Source organism: Mixophyes fleayi, chromosome 1 (genome assembly GCF_038048845.1).
Source record: "Mixophyes fleayi isolate aMixFle1 chromosome 1, aMixFle1.hap1, whole genome shotgun sequence".
NCBI lineage: Eukaryota > Metazoa > Chordata > Amphibia > Anura > Limnodynastidae > Mixophyes > Mixophyes fleayi.
Window position 1 is genome coordinate 414,650,006 of NC_134402.1, and position 23,204 is coordinate 414,673,209.

The 23,204-nt window shown below is 42.4% G+C and overlaps 1 protein-coding gene across 1 annotated transcript in view; it reads right to left on the bottom strand.

Annotated features, from left to right (window-relative positions):
* Positions 1-17,544, bottom strand: part of RGS7BP (regulator of G protein signaling 7 binding protein) — a 91,406-nt gene extending 73,862 nt beyond the window's left edge. The window contains exons 1-2 of the mRNA XM_075182926.1: positions 16,832-17,544; positions 15,117-15,283 (exon numbers count right to left, since the gene is read on the bottom strand). Of these exons, the coding sequence (XP_075039027.1) occupies positions 15,117-15,283; positions 16,832-16,984 (320 nt within the window). The 5' untranslated portion in view covers positions 16,985-17,544. The remainder of the gene's footprint in view (positions 1-15,116; positions 15,284-16,831) is intronic.
* Between the last annotated feature and the right edge of the window lie 5,660 nt (positions 17,545-23,204).

Here is a 23,204-nt window from a genome sequence, read left to right on the forward strand (position 1 = left end):
TGGAGCACAGGTGTATTCATTACTGACTGACACATTGTAACAGATCCACAGGTGGTCCTAATTATGTCACATGTGATCCAGAAAACCTGCACTGTTGGGGAGCCCTGAGGACTGGGTTTGGGAAATCTTGGGCTAGACTATGTATGATGCACAGGAGACTATGTATAGTATACAGGGACCAGACTATGTATGATGCACAGGAGACTATGTATGGTACACAGGGGCTAGACTATGTATGTTGCACAGGAGACTATGTATGGTATACAGGGACCAGACTATGTATGATGCACAGGAGACTATGTATGGTACATAGGGGGTAGACTATGTATGATGCACAGAAGACTATGTATGGTATACAGGGACCCGACTATGTATGATGCACAGGAGACTATGTATGGTACATAGGGGGTAGACTATGTATGATGCACAGGAGACTATGTATGGTACACAGGGACCAGACTATGTATGATGCACAGGAGACTATGTATGATGCTCAGGAGACTATGTATGCTACACAGGATCCTGGATATGAAAAGATCAAAGTGGCAGACTATGTATGATGCACAGGAGACCATGTATGGTACACAGGGGCCTAGCGATGTATGATGCGCAGGAGACTATGTATGGTGCACAGTGGGCTGGCATTGTATGGTGCACTATGTAAAGGACGCAGTGGTATCTTCCCATATGTAAGTGCCTAATTCCTCCCTCATTAACTTCAGATCGTTGATTAGATTTGGTGTGCCACAAAGTTTTTCATGTTCCACTTTTTTCACTCACAGCAGCCACATAGTGGGTACGCTACCCATCCTCTGTATAAGCAGACCCCAACTTAATCAAGTTGTGCCCCCCCCCCCCCCCCACCACCTTCACCAACAGGGCTCACTGTACATGCTTCACCTGTTGAAAAAAAAATCTCTCCCTCATGACCAGCATTGGTTACTGGCATGTATGCATCATATACCATCCAGTGGCAATCACTTTGTGGGCTGAACCATTATTCATGAGAATGCAGCTTAATGATTCACTAGGGACCAATGTCATCATTGAGGCACAAAGTCACAAAGTCCATTAGTAATTTCAGTGATTTCACAGTTTCCTAATAAATTGTCTGGCTGCATTAGGAGGTCTTTAAATTTCTGTAATGAAAAAATATATTTTCATAAGGTAAATGAGCCCTGCTTGAACTGTTGAAACTATGCACACTACATTGATATAATGATTTTCTGTTAAAGAATAAACATACCTGCATGAATAATATACATTGATATGGCAAATGCTGCGAAGTAAGCAAGAATGTAGTTTAATACCTTGGCCAAGCTATCTCTTCAATACCAGATTGGCCTAAATGTAGCAACTTCCACTCATGCATAACTTGGCAGCAAGTCTCACATCCCTCCGGCACAAAAGATGAAAGCTGAAACCACTAGCCAGCAAATATGCAGCATGACAGGTTAATCCTCTGACTACTGACTTGTTTGCGTTTACCAGATTAAAATACTTCTCAATAAGCATATTACAGTTGATTTCCAACATTCCCAAGAGGACGAGAAAGGACAACAAAGTGGAAATTCATGCCTACCGTATGTTTGCATTGAAGAAGTTGTTGACATTTTTATAAGGTTCATGTAATTATAGTAAAAGCTGTACTTGATAAGCATAACATTATAAAAATGGATGTCCATCAAGCTTTATTGTTTAAAGGGACATTATAGGGAAATTACTTATTACTACAGCAACTTTAGTTTGGAGAGCACTTTTTTTGATTTAGACAAACACCCCCCCCCCCCCGCCCCATGCCCCAGAGTTGTTTGGAAGGTATTGTTTGGAAAGTTAAGTGTACTATAGCTTCCATGATCATTTAATCACAAGTAACAATTGACTCACTCTATTAAATGTTGTTATTGTTTACTTGATCAGCGTAAAAATTAAATGACAGCTCCAAGTTTGACCTACATCCTTATTTTTCAGTAGACATTTAGTTAAAAATAAAATCTATATTAATAAAATAAAATGTAAGGTTATTTCTTTTAATCACAAACATTACAGCAAATGCAGACACTGCTCAAGTCCTGGTAAGATTCAAATTCTAGCCTAATAGTATATCATACTATTATATATAAAATACTATTAGTAAATCATACTATTATATATAATATACTATTACTAAATCATACTATTATACATAATATACTATTATTATAATCATACTATTATATATAATATACTATTAGTATATCATACTATTGTATATAATATACTATTAGTATATCATACTATTGTATATAATATACTATTAGTATATCATACTATTGTATATAATATACTATTAGTATATAATATTATTATATATAATATACTATTAGTATATAACACTATTATATAATATACCATTAGTATATCATACTATTGTATATAATATACTATTAGTATATCATACTATTGTATATAATATACTATTAGTATATCATACTATTATATAATATACTATTAATATATCATACTTGCCCGAATTATGGTTAGGACTCCCAGAATCCCGGGTGAACAGGCAATTCTCCTGCATAATGCCCACTTCCTAGTGAAGGATGGGAGCCTCAATGACGCGATTTAGAGTGAATTGTGTCATTTTGGCCCAGCAACTAAATGTCACTTTCATCATGGGGGCGGGGCCAAAATTAAGCAAATTAACGCATCTCGCCCTCCCCACCACGCCTCCCTCCCTCAATCCTTACAAGTATGTTGGGCAGTACGGTTGGCTTAGTGGTTAGCACTTCTCCCTCACAGCACTGGGGTCGTGAGTTCAATTCCCGACCATGGCCCTATCAGTGTAGAGTTTGTATGTTCTCCCTGTGTTTGCGTGGGTTTCCTATGGGTGCTCCAGTTTCTTCCCACACTCCAAAAACATACTGGTAGGTTAATTGGCTGCTATTATATTAACCCTAGTCTCTCTCTCTCTCTGTGTGTGTATTAGGAAATTTAGACTGTAAGCTCCAATGGGACAGGGACTGATGTGAATGTGTTTTCTGTACAGCGCTGAGGAATCAGTGGCGCTATATAAATAAATGTTGATGATGATGATGTAGCATATTGGTTTAAAATGCTTTGGTTTGCATATGCTCCACACCAGACACTTCAGCATTATATTTTTTAGTTTTTTAAGTCCTTTTTGCAGGGAGGAAAATGATGTGCATCCATCTCTGAAGTGAATAATGGCTCCTAATATGTTCATTGTCCACTGCTGCCTGCTTATGCAAATAAAAGTGAACCCACTTTTTCACTGTGGTGTAAAACTGGGTACACTCATGACAAGGAACTTATGATGCTCTTGAGCATTCCATTGGGAACGGCAAGCTTTTGCACCCTTGCTAATGCTGCCATGCTGGCGGAAAATCCATGAACTTACCCATAAAATGGGCTGCATTCGTGCAACAGCAGGTGCGTGGCTTCACTAGAAATATTTATGCTGTAGCTTTCTGCATTTGTCGTAAATGCCCCATAATGTCGTCTAATGTCTATTATTTGTAGCTATGTATTCAATCATTCTGATCATACAAGTGTAGGGGGGCTAAATTACTCAGCATGTCTCCCTATTGAAGGTATTAACTGACAATAACGTGAGATTTTCTAATTAAAGTATTAGCACTCATTCACACTAGCTAAAAAAGAATAAACAAAACAGTGGGTTCCCTCCTGTGCTTTTAGCAGCTTGAATGTGGGTTATATAGATCACTGATTTCTATGGTAAACACAACACAGCACAGTACAAAACAAAACGTAAATACTTTATAGAGTTTTATTTAAGTCACGTTTGCTGGTAAATCTCAAACTCAGGACACAAGAGAAGCAGTAGAACTCTACAGGTGCTCACTTGTTAAAAAAATTAGATGTAATGTTAGAGGCAAAGCAAGGATTTTCCTGGCTTGTTATATACAGGACCGTCCATCATTACTAAAATACATCTACTTATTGCTGGTATATGGAGTATATTTTCCCCTAAATGACATTATTGAAGTGCAAAAACTGACACAAAATGTTTTCCTTACCGGTAAAGGCATTATTGCTCACAGTGTAGCATTAATACTGCTAACATGCTGGTGATAATCTTACTCTGATGAGAAGTAAATAGAACATTTCATAGAAGCTTGTGTGACAGTGTAGACAGGATAAAATCTGATCAATGTTATGTCAATGACACCTCAGTGCTGTGAGCGTCCGCCTGTTGTGATATATTTTATCCCCACTATTTGACATTATTATATTTAAATCCATGGTTATACTGGAGCTTGGTGTAGTCACCAGGGAATCCTTCTACACGGGCCGACTGCTGATTTAAAATGATTATATCAAATGTAACAAACACATTTTATGCACAATAACATGCAGTAGAGAGATACTTTCTATATAGTTCTGGGTCCTTTAAAATAAAATTACAATTTACTTGTGTCATACATGCCAAGGTATTCAGTTAGACATGGAATGGAGCTGGCAAATTTTAGCCTTGAGGGCAAGTACTCAGCCATGACTCATCCTTAAAATGTGGTTTTGAATATAGAACACATTCTGCTTTATAAAAGGGTGAAAAGATGCTTTGCTGAAGAAAACATTATTTATCAATGTCGTTACCATTGGCGTTAACCTTTCCCCCTTGCTGGAGCCTATTTATCAAGCTTCAAGGCAGTACTATCTGTTCTGGTAACTCTTGGAATAAAGGATTTTTAATGCAATTATGTTTTAATTTTATTGATTTATAAAAAGAAAGTTACTTGTTAATTATATGGGAGCCACTATAGCTCACCAACGCCGCACTGCTTCTTCCAGTTAATTGACTCTTTTTAATTCTACCGTGGCATGACTCAAGTCAGTGAATAAGTTCAGGTCAGGCAGTGGGAGATTTAAAAACAACCAGTCAAGTGGAAAAGGTGGCACCGGTGGTGTCCATATAATTAAGAACAAATAAAGTTTATTATATTAAGAAAGTTTAAGTTAAAAAACATTTTATATAATGAAAGTTATATGTTATTTATAAAGCTTTTAATGTGCGTGTCTTTTTTAATACTTTATTTTTAATAGTCTGGGATTACAAAATAGCCTTTCAGTTGAAAAAAATAAAAACCTTCAATACAAACACTGTACATACACTGGCCACAATAAATGTCACTACATTTCTGGAAGCTATTAGTATAATTTCTCTCCATGACAGACCTTGTGGTTGCTGTCTCAGGATGGGCTCCTCTTCTCGTTCAGAGTGACTTTGCCTACAGGAGCCTGCTAATGTCAATAGGCACTCATCGGCCCAGATGCCTGAATGGCAAGTGACTATGGGCCTGATTCATTAAGGAAATTTAAGCCAAAAATTAAGTAGGTTTTCCTACTCAAGTTTTCTGGACAAAACCATGATGAACATAATGAAAATACTGGCTGTTTTTCATGTAGCACACAAATACTTGATAGCTTATTTGTACACTGGAATTTAGAGTTGATCTAGGACACTGTTGGCTAACCTGTGACACTCCAGGTGTTGTGAAACTACAAGTCCCAGCATGCTTTGCCAATATATAACAGCTTATTGCTGGAAGGGTATGCTTGGACTTGTAGTTTCCCGACACCTGGAGTGTCACAGGTTAGCCAACACCGATCTAGGACATGTCCGGCCCCGAATATATATCTTCCATCACATTTCAAATTTACTTCCCCCTCCAATGCTACATGATTTTGCCTTACTTACTTACTTTTGCCCAGCTCTTTTCTGGGTGTTGGATCAATAGTGGATAACCTGATAAGTCCAATGGCTAACCCACTGTATATCTTAATTCACCTATACCTTATTTAGAAAGCTTGGGACTTGTTATCTTCTGGGTAAGAGGCTTTCTTTCATTTGGAACATCATGTGTAAAATAGTTTTAAAAGTTACCCATTTTCCCCCAACAATGCTCATTATTATTTTTTGGAGTTGTGTTCTTTTCAGTAATAAGTAGGAGCATGCTTAATAGGGTGGCTTCTCTCATGAAGACAGGTGAGCGCCTCATTTTAGCTAGAATAGTCCTAACTGTAGCAGAGACAAGGGGCCTGATTCATTAAGGATCTTAACTTAAGAAGCTTCTTATTTCAGTCTCCTGGACAAAACCATGTTACAATGCAAGGGGTGCAAATTAGTATTCTGTTCTACACATAAGTTAAATACTGACTGTTTTTTCATGTAGCACACAAATATCAACTTTAAATTTCAGTGTACAAATAAGCTATCAAGTATTTGTGTGCTACATGAAAAAACAGTCAGTATTTAACTTATGTGCAAAACAGAATACTAATTTGCACCCCTTGCATTGTAACATGGTTTTGTCCAGGAGACTGAAATTAGAAGTTTCGTAAGTTAAGATCCTTAATGAATCAGGCCGATGATTGTCATCAGCACGTATTGTTACACTAGGTCTAAGGGAGCAATAAAAGATACACTTCCTAAGAGGCATATCTGGAGATGCGGCCTGCTCCAAATAGACTGCAACTCCAGACAGCCCTGGGTGCTGCTCCATGTAGCTATTTTCCAAGGGATCCTTCATATTTTTTTAAATGGAACCAGCTAAACTGTTAAGTTCATCCCTTAAAAATAACTGGGGAAGGGTTGGTGAGCTGGAGGACCAAACAAAAGCTGCAACCTCTGTGATTGATACTTTCAGCTTCAGCTAGGAGATGAAACCATGGAGCTAATATTGTAAGACATATGACAAAGCAGTTGCTGGTGTCAGATTTTATAGGGGGTATTTAATTGTGCGCAATGTGCCACTGAACATAGTGGCTGCGCACATTTAGGGTGTGAGCAGAAATTTGTGATTTTACATCGCCAAGGAGAGTCTTCACAAGCATTCAGGGGGAACTCTGTGGACAGATGAATACTGGGAATTGTAAACATCTACCTTACATCTATTTTACTTTTGTGTTATTCAATAATAACCACATTCAAACATGTATTGATTTGCTAAATAAATCTATTATTAGTTTTTTTCAATTTCATAATAGATCGACTTAAAGGATCACTTATCTCCTACATATACTTTTCAGATAAGAACTATGCTGGTAAAATACATTGTTCAGTATTTACCTGACATTACACTGCAGCTCCATTAAAAAGTAAGGCTGGGTGACACTACAGGGTTTTCAGACGATTATCGGGCCAATCACATAATAAACGAGCGTTCGCCCGATATCGCATTAGTGTGAACACAATGAGTGATTATCGCTCTATAGCACATCATATTGTTTGATTTGATTAGTAAACTAAACTAAAAATGTTGTTCAGCGATGGAATTCTGTACAATCTTTTCAGCCAATGGTTATGACAGATGAAGAGCACAGATCTGAAGGTAAATTGTGTAAAATGTGTTTAGTGTGTACACATGAATCATGCTGATCAGGACTTTTTCTTTTATGTCGCTTGAAAAATCGTTAATGATGTCGCATCGGGGGAAATTTTCTGTAGTGTGTACCCAGCCTAATGCATTACATTCCAACTCCATTACAGACAGCTCTCACATCTTTAGCATGGTGCACTGATGGCAAGTGATAATAGTCAAAAACATAAGAATGCATTTGTGACAGGATGGACCGCCTATGCCACCCTGTCTGTTGTTGCTGAGAACCGGCTGGGCTTACTGTGCCAAAGTTCCCTTACTTTATCCCAAATGCACTCTCTAACCACAGTAGGAGGGGCTAAAGCTGCTGCCACTACTGGACTCCTTACCAGCATCCAGAACTGGGTTCCATCTGCGTAACTGTCGCTGCTAGTGTACCCCGTTGCTGGTGTACCTGGGCTGGTACCCCTGACCTCTTACTATGGATCAGGGAAGCTGTAAATGGATCCCCCCTGGCCTATAACACTAGCCAGAGCTGCTGTGTAGCAGGCAGAGAGGTAGTACCGGAAAGCTGGGTCCAAACCTCAGAACAGCTGGGAACGGATTAGAGTTGGGTCTAATCTGTAGGTCGCAAGAATTTCAGCATGGGGAGGTTGGCAAGCAGGTCTTTGAAGCAAGTGATGTTTATTTGTTCAAGTAGTCAGTCCTAAGAAGGACAGTTCACACGCCAGTCTGTGGTACTAGCAATCTTTCCGGAAGTATAGATGGTACAAAAATGATACATTACATGCTCAAACAGCTCAATTTTTATACAGTTCTGACATAACTCCCGGCAGGGGATAAGCCAGCCCCCTAATCTGAGATAGTTCTGCAACTTCTGAGCTATTTTTAGTATCAGGATACGATATATATTTCCCAAACATGGATTTACATGCAATGCAAAGCTAACAATATTTACACTTATCTGTGATATCCTAAAACTTGCTGTGATTTCCTGCATCCTGTTTTAGACACAGAGGAAATCTAACAGCAAGTCAATATAAACATTCCTGTGCATTCAGTGGTGTGGCACACTCACACATCAAAATGTGTAATTAACATAAGATTAACATGGGTCTTTTCTTCAGACACTTGCAGAATACACATTTCCTCCACTCTATTGCTAACTGGAGAATTCCAAAAGAAAAGTTACAAAACCCCAAACAAGTAATTTCCCTACATAACACATCCCAATGTAACACGATAAGTGCTTTTGCAACTATACATTGCTGCCTGTACCTCTATTTGAAATACATTTCTAGAATAAATTATTTCTACATGATCCAGCCACAAATAAGTTATTTATAAGTGATCCAGCCACACTCCCCACCCCCCTTGTCCATGCAGGCAATCAGTGTGCCATGTCCCCACGATTTGGTGACCTGGAGTATCCGGCTTTTCCTGCCGAGACAGTCCATCCACATTGCTGTGAGCCTTTCCTTGCTTGTGAATTATGTCAAAGTCATAAATTGTGCAATAAGTGCAATGCTCCAGGGCAACAGTCATTTTCCCCTGAGGTGTGTTGTAGCCACTTTAAAGGATTATGATCAATCACTACAGTAAAATGTTGTTCATACAAATAAGGTTGAAGTTTTTTCACTGCCCAAACAATGGCCAAACATTGTTTCTCAATTGTGGCATACCCCACCTCCCAGTTTAGCCATTTTCTGCTCAAATAGGCCAAAGGGTGCTCTTGCCCATCTGGCCCCACCTGGCTAAGTACTGTTCCCAGAACATACTGTGATGCATCAGTTTGCACAATAAAGTCCTTGTCATAATTGGGCATCAACAGTACTGGAGCACGAACCAGGGCTTCTTTAAACGACTGAAATGCCAGCTCCCCAGCGCGTGTCCGTTCAACTACTTTAGGGAGTTTCTACTTAGTGAGATCTGTCAGAGGCTTCGCTACAGTACTAATGTCTGGGACGAAACGTCTGTAGTACCCTGAGGTTCCTAACAAGGCCAGTACTTGTCTTTGGGTCATGGACCAGGGCCAGTCACAAACTATCTCTACCTTAGCTGGTTCCGACTTAACCTTACCTACCCCCACACAATGACACAGGTACCGCACCTCTGACATCCCCATTTGACACTTGTCTGCTCTGATGGTCAGACCTGCCTACTGAATTTTCTCCAACACTTGCCCTACACGTTTCAGATGTAAGGTCGCAAAGGGCCACAGCACTGCCTTAAGCTGCTCCTTCTCGCAGGCACTCATCTGTTTATCCCAGCCCACTTCCTCTACACCACCTGCACCTCTGGCAAGGAGGGTAGGTAGTGGGTCAATTCCTGGTTCCTCAGTCAGTAAGCAGCAAATCGCTACTATCGACTCCACACGTTCGTGGTATGCCTTCAACATATTTATGTGATAGGTCCGCTGCCGCCTACCGTCGCTATCCAATGACACCCCGTATGCGATGTCACTCAGGCATTTTAAGACCGTGTACGGTCCAGCCCAGGCAGCCTGGAGCTTGTTCTGGCGTGTGGGAATCAGAACAAGGACCATCTGCCCTACCTCAAACACTCTGGCACGCGTGCCCTGATCATACCAAGTCTTCTGTTTTGCCTGTGCTTCCGCTAGGTTAGCCTGCGTGAGCCCCATGAGATTCTCTAACCGATCTCTGAGCTTCAACACATACTCCACCACAGAGACATCCTGGGTGTATAGCTTCTCTTTCCAAGACTCCCGGAACAGGTCAAGAGGTCCAAGGACACTGCGGCCATATAGTAGTTCAAAAGGGGAGAAACCGGTAGACTCCTGCGGCACCTCCCAATAAGCAAACAGGAGGTGTGGCAGGTAGCGTTCCCAGTTCTCCCCCCTCCGAAGCTGAAAATGCCCGTAGCATGTGCTTCAGAGTTCCATTGAACCGCTCGCACAGTCCGTTAGTCTGGGGATGGTAGGGGGCAGTAAAGAGTTGCCGCACTCCGCACTTTGCCCAGAGACACTGGACCAGTTTACTCCTGAACTGTGTCCCTTAATCGGTTAGGATCTCACTAGGGAACCCTACTCTGCTAAAGTTATGGAGGACAGAGCATAGTCCACCACGGTGAGAATATATCTCTTCCCCGATCTACTGGGCACAGACTAGGGACCCACTATGTCCACAGATACTTGCTGAAAAGGTTAGATTCCCACACTATTGTCAAAGACCTGAAGGGAGCACAAGCACTGAGGTGCCCAAGATGCTGACACACCTCACAAGACTTACAATAGGCCCGGACGTCATCCGACATTCCCAGTCAGAAATAGTTCTGTGTTAAGCGCTTCAGTGTTCGGTCTCTTCCCTGGTGTCCCACCATAGGGAGTTTGCGGGCAACTGACATCAGTTGCGCGCTAAAGCCCCGTGGTACTACCAGTTGAACTTGTTCCCGGACTGGTCTATCCCCATCTACCTTCCTAGCTACACGGTACAACAACCATTTATGCCAGGTCACACTCCCCACCTCCATCGCTGGAAGGCTGCTGCCAGCCTGGCACCCCAAGCTTTCCAGTGAGGGATCAGAGAGCTGAGCTGCCCTAAACTTTTCCCTGCGGCTCTCACTATCATCTAAGTCGGGATACACTACAGGAAGGGGGGGTGGTCTTTGTTGGGGTTACTAGGGTCAGTCAAAGTTGGGTCACTATGGTCAGCTATACTCACCGCTGGAGCTGGCATACTGCTAAGGACAGGAGCATCACCGGGCTCCCCCACAAGATCAGGTTGGCAAGAGACAACATCCTCTGCGTTGCTAGGGGATGTAGTCTTTTCAGAGGTTAAGGGCTGGCTGTTTCCTGAAGAAATAGTAGATGTGGTATTTTCCTCTGGGCTGGCTGAAACTGTGGTTGCTGGTGATGGCTGTTGTCTAGCAGCTGTGGTTTTTTCCTCTGGGCTGGGTTGTGCAGGTGTAGATCCTGAAGATTGTAGTTTGGCAGCTTGGCTCCAGGTAATAGAGTTGAGAAATGCGGTCACAATTCCACCCTCGACATCGTTGCCCAAGATCACATCATTCGGGAGGACATCCAAAACGGAAATATGTCGCAACTCTCTGCCATCTCCACAGTCCAGATACACCCTTGCTACAGGCACTTCCTTCTTCAGTCCAGCTGCCACAGTAACTTTGGCAGTGGGACCAATTAAGCAGGTTTAATAAGATGGGGGCTTAATACAGTTATGGATGCCCCTGAGTCTCTCAGTCCTCCCTGCAGGGATCCCACTTGGACCGCCTGCAGGTTCCGCCACATGTTTTTGTGGGGGTCTTTTGGACACACAGGTGACACTCTTTGCTGAGTCACCTTTAGACACGCCACACTCCATTGGGCTGGGTGCGGTGGAAACAGTCTTTAATGGCTCACCTTCGCCAGTTAAGCAAATCAGCCGGGCCCCAGGACTCAGATTAGGGTCACGACTCTGAGTTGCCTGGGCTGTGGGACAGTTCATCTGCAGGTTTCCCACAGTTGTAGCACTTCCTCTCCAGCTTGAGCTCTAATGGTCTCTGATAACTCCCAGAGACAGGGTGGGGCGCTGGCTGGCGAGTGGTACCCAAAGGGGGTGAGTAGAAGAGGGGTGTCAACCTGATTTTACAGTCCATTGGTGTTGGCTGTTAACCTGCCACTTCTGCCAGTGTGGCCTCACTGCCACATGCCAACTGAGCAATTTTTTCCAGGGTCGCTGGCTATGGTCCAATACCCACTCCTTCACCTCCGGTGCGCAACGGCGGTGAAACTTCTCTCTACAAAAGAAGTCCACTAAATCTTCACAGGACTTGGTGTCAGATCCATTAATCCATCTTATTGCCAACTGCCGTAACTGGTTGGCAAATTCCTCATGGCTGATATGGTGCTTTTAGCCAAGTCCCGAAACTTTTGCCGGTAGGTCTCCAGGGTAATAACAAAGCGCTTAAGGAGGGCCCGTTTTACCACATTGAAGTTTGCACAGTCTTCTGGGGCCACTCCGTGATAAGCTTCCACTGAAAGACCTTGTAGCGTGGGAACGAGATACTTTACCCACTCCTGTTTGGGCAAATCATGGAAGCTACAAGACATTTCGAACACCTGCAAATGTCCTTTGATATCTCCAACAGTGTCATCAAATTTGGTAAAGTCGTAAGAGACCAATCTGGGCATAGCAGATGACTGTTCACGGGCTGCTGCAGGAAACAGTTCCCACCGATTGCCCCACAACTTGATGATAAGCAATCATTTTGCCTCAGTTGTTTTGTGTCCCAGGGACCCAGCTGCTGCATCAACACAGAAAAGTTACTCTCATCACGATGTTGAACTAGCGCCACTGGTTCACTCTGTGGGAGGGGACTGTCGCTGGGAACAGTTGCTGTGTTCTGGGATGTTACCGCAGGTGCCGCTAGGTTTGGCGTTAGTGTCTCCTCCTGGTCAATGTCAGCTCCCTCATCTGCTGACCCGTACTGCTCATCCCAGGCCTCATTTTGCTCCTTTTCGCTGTATAAGGAATATCTATCTTCTTTGCTTGGCACAGTATCTCGAGGTCCGCCTTGGACATTTTACTGTACTTAGACATCCTGTGCGTTCTCCTGGCTACAGTTATTCCTCTCCTGAATAACTCGGCTCTGCTGACTGGTGCACGAAAAGCCGCCTGGGGTTATCCCACCGATTGCCACCAGAAATCTGTGACAGGATGGACCGCCTATGCCACCCTGTCTGTTGTTGCTGGAAACAGGCTGGGCTTACTGTACCACCGTTCCCTTTCTTTATCCCATGTGAGCCCTCTAACTGCAGTAGAAGGGGCTTAAGCTGCTGCCACCACTGGACTCCTTACCATCATCCAGAACCAGGTTCCTTCTGGGTAACTGTCGCTGCTAGTGTACCCCATTGCTGGTGTACCTGGGCTTGTACCCCTGACCTCTTACTATGGATCAGGGTTGCTGTGGATGGATCCCCCCTGGCCTATGACACTAGCCAGAGCTGCTGGGTAGTGGGCAGGCCGGTGGTACTGGAAAGCTGGGTCCAAACCTCAGAACAGCTGAGAATGGATTAGAGTTGGATCTAATCTGTAGGTCACAGAAATTTCAGCATGGAAAGATTGTCAAGCAGGTCTTTGAAGCAAGTGAAGTTTATTTGCTCAAGTAGTCCTAAGAAGGACAGTTCACACGCCAGTCTGTGGTACTAGCGATCTTTCCAGAAGTATAGATGGTGCAAGAATGATACATTACATGCTCAAACAGCTCACTTTTTATACAGTTCTGACATAACTCCTGGAAGGGGGTAAGCCAGCTCCCTGATCTGAGATGGTTTCGCAATGTCTGAGCTATTTTTAGTATCAGGATACAATATATGTTTCCCAAACATGGATTTACATGCAATGCAAACCTAACAATATTTACACTCATCTGTGATATCCTAAAACTTGTTATGTTTCCTGCATCTTCAGACACTTGCAGAATACACATTTCCTCCACTCTATTTCTAATAAAAGTTACAAAACCTCAAACAAGTAATTTCCCTACATAAAAATCCCAATGTAACACGATAAGTCCTTTTGCTATTAAACATTGGTGCCTGCTACTCTGTTTGAAATACATTTCTAGAATAAATTATTTCTACTTGATCCAGCCAAAAATAAGTAATTTCTTTAGAGCTACTCTGATATCACTTATCCTGATCCTGTCTATGAATCAACCAAGCTACTTAGTGCATTTCTGCAAAGCAAGGCTCCAAAGCTGTCACTCACATTGTGTCTGCTCTGTTAGAGAAGCACTTCCATCCTAACATGGTAACCTTCTGCTAAGTAGGGAATGAAAACATGGTTGATATATTTGGTTGGGTACAACCCTTTCTGTAATTTCATGTACATTATTCAGTTCAGTAATACACAGGCTTTGATATATTGTAATGACAAATGGTATCTTTAATTGCCCTTTAAATTCTTTGATTGAATTGTTGATATGGGGAAACACATAGCAGAAGAGTTAATTGGGCTGTTGTCTCATAGTTAACAAAAAAGTATTGCACAAGTTTTCCCGTAAACATATGTAAATTTGAAAGAAGACTTGCAATTTATGTTCATATTTTACTGATCATTAACAGATAATAATAATGTGAAAAAAATACATATATTTATCCTGTTTTCATAAAGGTTGAATCATGCACCCAAAATTATTTTAATTTATTTCATTTTATGTATACCAATTGTTTGTACAAAGTGATCCTCATATCTAGGTGTGCTTTGTTTTCAGTGGCAGTAATGTAGTCCGCCAAGGAAAACTTTCAAAATTAGTCATGTGATCCGAGTGGGCTGGACTTGTTCTTCACGTTTACCCTCTGTCGCATAGTGTTGGAAGCCATTTTACTCATGAGTAAGCAGCCTATCAATTCACTAGGAATCAGTGACATCACTGACATAAAATTACTTTGGCTGAACATTGGTTCTCTCCAGAAAATAGCTGCCTCCTCTGTGCGCAGTTGAGGGGTACACTTTTAGTTACATATAGGCAGGAGTCTTGAGTTTGGGTACACCTTGAAAGGAGATGATAATCTGTCACTGCTTGGAATGGGCTGGAATGACTAGAAGTGCAATCAGAGCTAATAATACCACAAACATCCATCTGTTTCTGTGTGTTTTCATCACACAAGCCATGCTTTTAAAGGAACAATGCCGTAACATATATGATAACAGATCGGTGTCCTTGTAAAGACCTCTGAGCAATGCTCTTTCAGAGAAATATCTAACATAAAGAATTAGCTTGTTCATTATAAATTATGGAAACAGCATATCCTACCCGGAGATTGCTGAGAGTTTTTGGTGTGCCTGGAGAGCCATCTCGCAGCCTTTGGTTCGAGTTTTCTGCATTTCAGCCCGTAGGGAGGGAGAGTTTACTGACACATCCCCAATGGAAATGACTAATTCACGATACAAAGCCACCTGTGTGTTGAAATCCTGGACAAGCTGAAAAAATACATTACCACCATCAGAAACATTGTGTATCTCTTCTGCCTATTACCAGTTTGCATTAGCATTCACACCCAACATTATTTATTTGCCATGAAATGCATATTTTGGATACTAATTTACATTGGAATATAATGAAATAAATCATTACACAGTTAAGATATGCAGCACTGTCTATGTATGTATAAAGCACTATGAGGCTTTATTTTCTGACAGTCAGGATTCCATTCAAAGTGTTTTTAATAGATCTGCATTAACACCCATTAAAGCTCTTATTTCCAGAATATGAAATGAAAGCACTGCAACTGGTACAAGTGCATTCGAGGACAACAACCTCCACCCTTTCTAATCTGAAGACTAGACAAAAGAGGTGAGTACAACCAGGTGTCTAGTGTACCCACCAGCAAATTAGTTTATATACATAATAATGAAGTATCCCCTTGAGGAAGATCTATAAATCCAGGCAATTTCTGTTTTGTGTATTTTTTTTAATGTTTTCTTAAAGCTGCAATTGCACACAGAGTCACTCCCTTTCTGTTTATTTATATTATTTCATATTTAGTCAATCTTAACCCATCTGCTCAGAACAAGTAGCCAGCATGGGACATTAATGACCATAAATATGTTAGAAGTGACGATTTTGTAGGGCTTATCTGTAGTACCAATGCAGCAAAACATTAACACTTAGAGATTTAGGGCGGTTTCTATGGGCGTTGATGAAATGAGTGAAACACTAGCATTAAATAAACAAATTTCAGTATAATAAGTATCAAATTTATCTAACTAACTAGCCATAGTAATAGTATTCACATGACACAAGTAAACAAGTCTAATATAAGAATTACAGTAAACCACTAGAGACTACTTAAATACATAAAAAAGCAAAAACAAAATCTAAACTATTAAAAGTTAAGTAGCAAGAATAGCACTGCCAGAATAACATTGCACTGAAACCCTGTATTAGGAAGCAAAGAGTTAACAATTTGTCTACTATACAATATATATGTCCCAACTCAATGCGTCTATCTGCAATAACAGAGAGCACTGATCTGACACCAGAGCTGCAAGTTCTGTGTCAGACAAGTGCTGGAGACTGGGGAATGTATAATGTGATTATTTTATTACACACCTGTGCGTTCACCAAGAGAATGTCTATTTACACTTGGATTACAGCAAGTGGCCATAAAATGAGAAAGGAATGTTTGGGACGCGCGTGGATCTGGATCTGGATCTGTATAAGCAGAAGCACAGAGAGCAATAGATATGTGTGATGTGGTTACACTGCAGCCTGTTAACAGCAATGGGGAGGTTCACAGTGCAGACATATAGCTCAGTGCAATGCTGTGCTTTAAGCACTCACTCCAATAAGGCGCTGAGCTATATATGGACCAGGGTGTTATCTCCAATAGGTACTGCAGTTTTAAAAATAGTGCAACTGCACGTGATGTGAATAGACAACCCGGTGATATATGGGTGGGAGTGGCACTAAAGCAAAACCATTAAAAAAATATAGTTATTTTGTGTATGTTTTTCTTTTGTACCCACCATTTTGCAGTGGTCCAGGGTTCTCTGGGATTTCAGGGGGCTCTCCGAGCTCCCCCTGCGGTCAAAGTCTCTGGGTAGAGATTTGCTGCCGATTTGGAAGATAGATCCCTGTGACCTGGGGCGATTTTTGCGCCCATTCGGTGCTGAAGTCATGCATACACATCCACCAAGCAACGTCAAGGCGAGATGGGGGGTTGGAGGGAGCCAGCCACAGCACGGAGCTAAAAGTGGTCAGCAGAGCCACTGTAACTCCTGATTAACTAGCTTTTCTTACAGGAACAGAGGCTGCTGTAGCAGGTAACCTTCAGGAAGCAGGAGAGTTGGTGCGTCGTCCTGCATAGCTACGATCTCTAGACAACAGTATCAAGGGATGTCAGCCCCGCAATGGCATTGTGATCCCTGATAGAAATATCCCAATGTGAGCACACAGATGTTTCCTCCTAATATCGATCGCAAGGCAGGGCATGCACAACCATGTCTCGCAGATAAGAGTTGCCATTCAGAGAAGGATTGAGCGCCTCTCCCTCACAAGTCCTCCTGGATTAGCCGCAGCATCCTCACTAAACAGCTGGATTTATCACACCTCCCTGGAGAATTAAATTGCCTTTAAGATCTGGCCCTGGACCAGTCTCACTGGTCTCTTCCTCAAGATCCTCTGAGATGCTTGGTGGGACTGGAATAGGTTGGGAATCTGGCAGACTGACGTGGTTAGCATCATAGCACATTGATAGGACGGGAATACTAATGTGATCTAGCAATCCACCCCCTACTGTTTATATAATTATCCAATCAAACGCTCAAAACATCAATGGCAATATTACTGCATACTGTTCTATTATTAGATAGCCAAAGTGTCTTTAGAATAAAAGACCTAGCCGCATAGGGTGATAGGCAATGTGCTGCTACAATGTACTCTATGCGCTCTGTCCAATCACTGAAATTGCTCTGGTGCTTCTTTCAAAGTCATAAGACTGTGTGTAACCTGATAAGACCAGTGCAGCTGGGGAATGGTGATAAGCACCCTAATTTAGCAACAACGATTTGTCACAAACCACAATGCAACGACTATTTTCTCTTTTTAGGAAAGATGTTTTTCAGGCACAACTGTAAAAACAAATTAAAAGTATACAAATCATTTCTATATCATTGTTTTTTTATGATGCCCAGTGCTGACTGTGGTTCAGAAATCGAACTGATCTGTAGATTTGTATCAGTCTAAAGTTGATTTATGGAAGTTCTGTCTATAATAAAATGTGGAAATATTTTGCTGCATTGTCAGATTAACGTCTTGGAGCTAGAAGTTATGATGAACCTAGTAAAGCCAGAGGATTGGTTTAACTAATCTTACTCTGTTCTCTCATGGCATCAGTCATTTCCCCAATTATTGATGTATTTCCTTCCACAAATCACATCTTAATTACAACACCAGTTATATTAATTATACTAAGGCAAACAAAATCTGAAAAGCACTGATGTCATCTGTCTACATTGCAATAGAACAGAGATTCCCAAACTGTGCACCTTGGCTCCCTGGGGTGCCTTTGCAATCTCACAGGGGTACCTTGGCCAGGGTCAGTGGTAAGGAAGGCGGGGTACCGCTTAGTAATTATTTTGGCTTAGGGGTGCCTTGAAAAAATGATGGAGACCCTAAGGGTGCCTTGAACTGAAAACATTTGGGATCCACTGCAATAGAATATGAAGAAGATGTTTATGTGCATAATGGTAATTTTTGGGCTAAACAACTTGTCTAATTATCATCGGTGGCAGTTCCACATAGCAAAATGGCAATCTGGGGATGCTCCATCTGCAGTCACTTTTTAGGAGGGACTGCATAGAATTGTGTACCCCAAGAAGGCAGAGCTTTGAGTTAATGTGGGCGTGGTTTTGGACGATCTGGTTTGGGGGGATGATGAGAGGTGTTTCTTTGTGTTCTAATTTGAACTGATACTTGAAAGTGGCAGTTCTCTGTTTATGGTTGATGGGAGGAATATTATGTATATTGCAATATGATAACTGGTACGGGGGAATACTGGGGGTTTTGTTGACTTGAGCAGTACTGACTATAATAATATACTCATACTAGTATGAGAACAGTATTATGTAATGTGGACTGTGAGAACAATACTAGCGTACCTATTGTATACTGACATGGGGCTATACTCATGGGTGAGGCATGTGCTTCAGGTGCTAGATACACTGTAAAACACCCCAGACAATCACTCAAACTGGAGTGATGGGATGTCTTTATCACCCAACAAAGGGGCTGACTTTGACTGATCATTTGGGTGTGGCTCACAAGCTAGCCCTTGCTAGATGTAAGCCCCTATACCTTTGAGGTGAGTGCATCTGATTTAGCTGCATTGTACTGTTGTTTAAAGCATATAGGTCAGTCTAGGACCTGCATACAATGAGGTTACCTTGACACTGGGATGCAGGCTTAAATATTTGATGAAAATAGGAACCAATACCTCATGTTTTCATTTTGCTAGATACATACAGATATGCAGTGTTTAGGATAAGTGCTGATAACAACTGTCTTTTAGTTTTGAATAAATATATGGGCATTTATATTGGCATGCAGCTGGTACCATATAGAACATGGGTTATACCGAGCACAGGCTTATATCTTCTCTTGATTTATCTGGAGAACCTCATTCAGAGACAATCCAGCACAGTAGCTACAACCTCTTCATACTGGCCACACCCCTCCATGAGGGGACAATAGCATGTATTTGCTCCAGGTACTATGGTTATTGCTATAAACAAATAAGTACCAACTGCGCTCGCAAGGTGATGATAGAGCAGAAAGTAAATGGAATATCAAACCAATATTAGATAATATAGAACCATACAAACAAATGGTGAATAGCAATTGACCATGTAATAACTTAAGGTGGTGTATCAATGTATATTACAACAAAAAATACTACTCACAATCTACATTTACTCTCTTAAATTTTTTGTAGGGGGGGGGGGAGGAGGAGGAGGGCTAAGATCCGTGGGTGAAGCTGAACCACTAGTCATGAACACGGGCCAGGGCCTAAGCCGTTCCTTGCCACTCCGTGTCGTAAATGGCATATTGGCAACTTTACGTTTCTCCGCAGATGATTTTAAGTTTCTCTTTTTGCTACTTTTACTTAACTTGGGCTTTTTGGATTTTACATGCCCTGTACTAGGAGACTGGGCATCGGGCTTGGAAGACGACTTTGATGGCATTTCATCGTCTATGTCATGACTAGTGGCAGCAGCTTCAGCATTAGGAGGAAGTGGGTCTTGATCTTTCCATAGTTTATACTCCAAATTTTTGTTCTCCATTATATGTAGAACAAGATACTGCAGAATGTGTGAACTTGGTAATATTGCAGTACCAATGGACTTATACTGCTGGATTGGTTTTGCAAATTTGGTTATAATTTATTTATTTATTTTATAATTTTTTTTTATTTTTTTTATAATTTTTTTTTATTTTTTTAAAAACTTGGGAATAATGGGGAAATAACTATGCCCTTAGAAGCACAGAGCACAAGACACAGCACCACTGGACTGAACAGGACACAGCACAGGACCCAGCAGCACCACTGAACTCAGAAGGACAGAGCACAGGACACAGCACCACTGGACTGAAGTGAACAGGACACAGCACATGACCCAGCAGCACCACTGAACTCAGAAGGACAGAGCACAGGACACAGCACCACTGGACTGAACAGGACACAGCACAGGACCCAGCAGCACCACTGAACTCAGAAGGACAGAGCACAGGACACAGCACCACTGGACTCAGCACAGCACAGCACAGCACAGCACAGAACTGAACAGCACGAGATATAGCAGGACAGAGGACCACCTAACACACCCTCCCTCTACCCTGATCAATGCCCGAGTGAAGATGGCGGCGACTAGCGGGGAATTTATAGGATCCGAGTATCGCGAGATCCGACAGCGAGATTATGAGTCAGAGCCTCGGTTTCAGATTTGAATTTGGCGCCAATACCCGGTTCTGTCTCGTATCCGACTCGGATCAGCAACGTTCGGGTGGGCTCGGATTTCAGAAATCCGAGCGCGCTCATCTCTAATTTCAGTTTATACTGCAGAAAAGAAGATTGCCATTAAATTTTTATAGGGGGAAAACAACAAATGTTTGTATTCAATTTAACTTAATTTAATTTAAATTGTGCTAGTATGTGTTAGGAACCCCTCCAGCCGGCACAACACAACCCGGAGTCTACTCTGCCAGTCAGGTGTTCACTGGAGCCCCTGATGGTGGGGACAGACTGGGCTGCAGACTGACAGAGGGTCGTGAAGTGTGTACCGGCTGGGGAGAACCCAGGCAAGAAGAGTCAGGTCCACGCAGAGGTCAAAGGTCGGCAGCAGGTAACAGTAACAATGAACAAGCTGAGGTCAGAGGTCACAGGCAAAGTAGCAGAATGGGTAAACGAGCCAAGGATCAGGGTCACAGGAAACACAAGCGAAGTCAAATACGAAGCCAAGGGTCATACACGGGAAGTCAAAACGTAGATACAGGAAACAGGAACTGGAACAAGCAGGTCAGCAGACTGGAGCACAGTAGCTATAACCGGCAATGAGGCAGCAGACCTCATTGCCTTAAATACAACCCACAACCAATCAGAACCTGCCCCTAGACATGGCCACACTTGTAGGCTAATTGCCAGCACCTAGCAAGACCAATCAAGGCTTAGCCCTGAAATCCACACCTGCAGGCTAATGCCTGCTAATTCAGCCACAGGCTAAATCTGCCTGATTGTCCCTAGAGCGCATGCGCGCCTGGCTGCCAGGACACGGCGCTGAGGAAGCGTCCGACCGTTGCCTTGGCAACGGTCGGGAGTTGGAAGGAAATGACGTCCCGGTCGTCATGGTGACGTGAGTACCGCGGCGGCTCGTGACAGTACCCCCCCTTGAGGAGGGGTTAAGGAACCCCGACATCCCGGTTTCCTTGGAAATTTTTTAAAGAACTCCTTCAACTGTTTAGGAGCATCGAGTTGTCTCTGTGGAATCCAAGACCGTTCTTCTAACCCACGATTCTTCCACTGCACTAGGAAGTGCACCTGACCTTGCACTTTTTCGTAATCCAAGATCTTCTGAACAACATATCTTGGTGATCTGTTTGATTTTCTCTCAGGCAAATTTGAAGACTGGATTTGAGTAGGATATAATACTGGCTTCAATAGAGAACAGTGAAATGTGTTGGGAATTCTCAACGAGCCCGGAATTGTTAACCTAAATGCGACAGAATTCACCTGCTTGATGATAAGGAACGGGCCGATGAACTTGGGGCCCAACTTTTTGCAAGGCTGTCTGAGTTTAATGTTTTTTGTAGACAGCCACACTCTCTGGCCCACCTTGAAGGAGCAGATGGTACGGTGGTGATCCGAATTTTTTTTTGCGACAAATGAAGCTTGTTTCAGAGATGCCTGTACTTTCCTCCAGATAACTCTGAGATCTCTTGCAGTGGAACGGATCTCCTGGACACCAACTGGGTTAAGCGAATACAAGGAGTTAGATCTGGGGTGAAAACCATAATTGCAGAAAAACTGAGAAGTTTTAGTAGATGAATGACAGGAATTGTTACAGGCAAATTCCGCCCAGGGTAACAAGGAAGACCAATTATCATAGAACTCTGATGTGTAGCATCGTAAAAACTTTTCTAAGGACTGGTTAACTCTTTCGGTTTGTCCATTTGACTGAGGGTGATATGCGGATGATAAACTAACCTTGATTCCGAGAAGGGTACAGAAAGATCTCCAGAATTGCGCTATGAACTGAGAACCCCGATCGGAAACTATGTCAGTAGGGAGTCCATGGAGCCGGAAAATATGTTGAATGAATAAGACGGCCAAATCCCGAGCTGTAGGCAGTCTGGGTAAGGGAACGAAATGTGACATCTTGTTGAACCGGTCTACCACGTCCCAAATGGTATTGTGTCCTGCAGAAGGTGGTAGATCCACTATAAAATCCATGGACAAGTGGGTCCATGGTTTTGCAGGTGGGGCCAAAGGAACTAACTGGCCTATTGGGCGGATCCTAGGAACTTTGTTTCTGGCACAAACCTCACATGAGAGGACATGACTCTTGACGTCAGCAGACATAAATGGCCACCAGACTGTACGGGAAAGGATTTCTAACGTCTTGAAAATTCCAGGATGCCCCGCAACCCTACTGTTATGCGCCTCTGCAATAACCGCCTTCCTTAGATGGACTGGAACAAAGAGACGTCGCTCCGGAGTAGTATCAGGGGCTAATTTCTGGAATCTCTGAAGTGTGATACTCAGATCTTGGGTCAACCCGGCATGGATTACAGAAGGAGGAATAATCGGCTCTGGGATAGTGACTGGAATGTGGTGTGCCGAGAAAC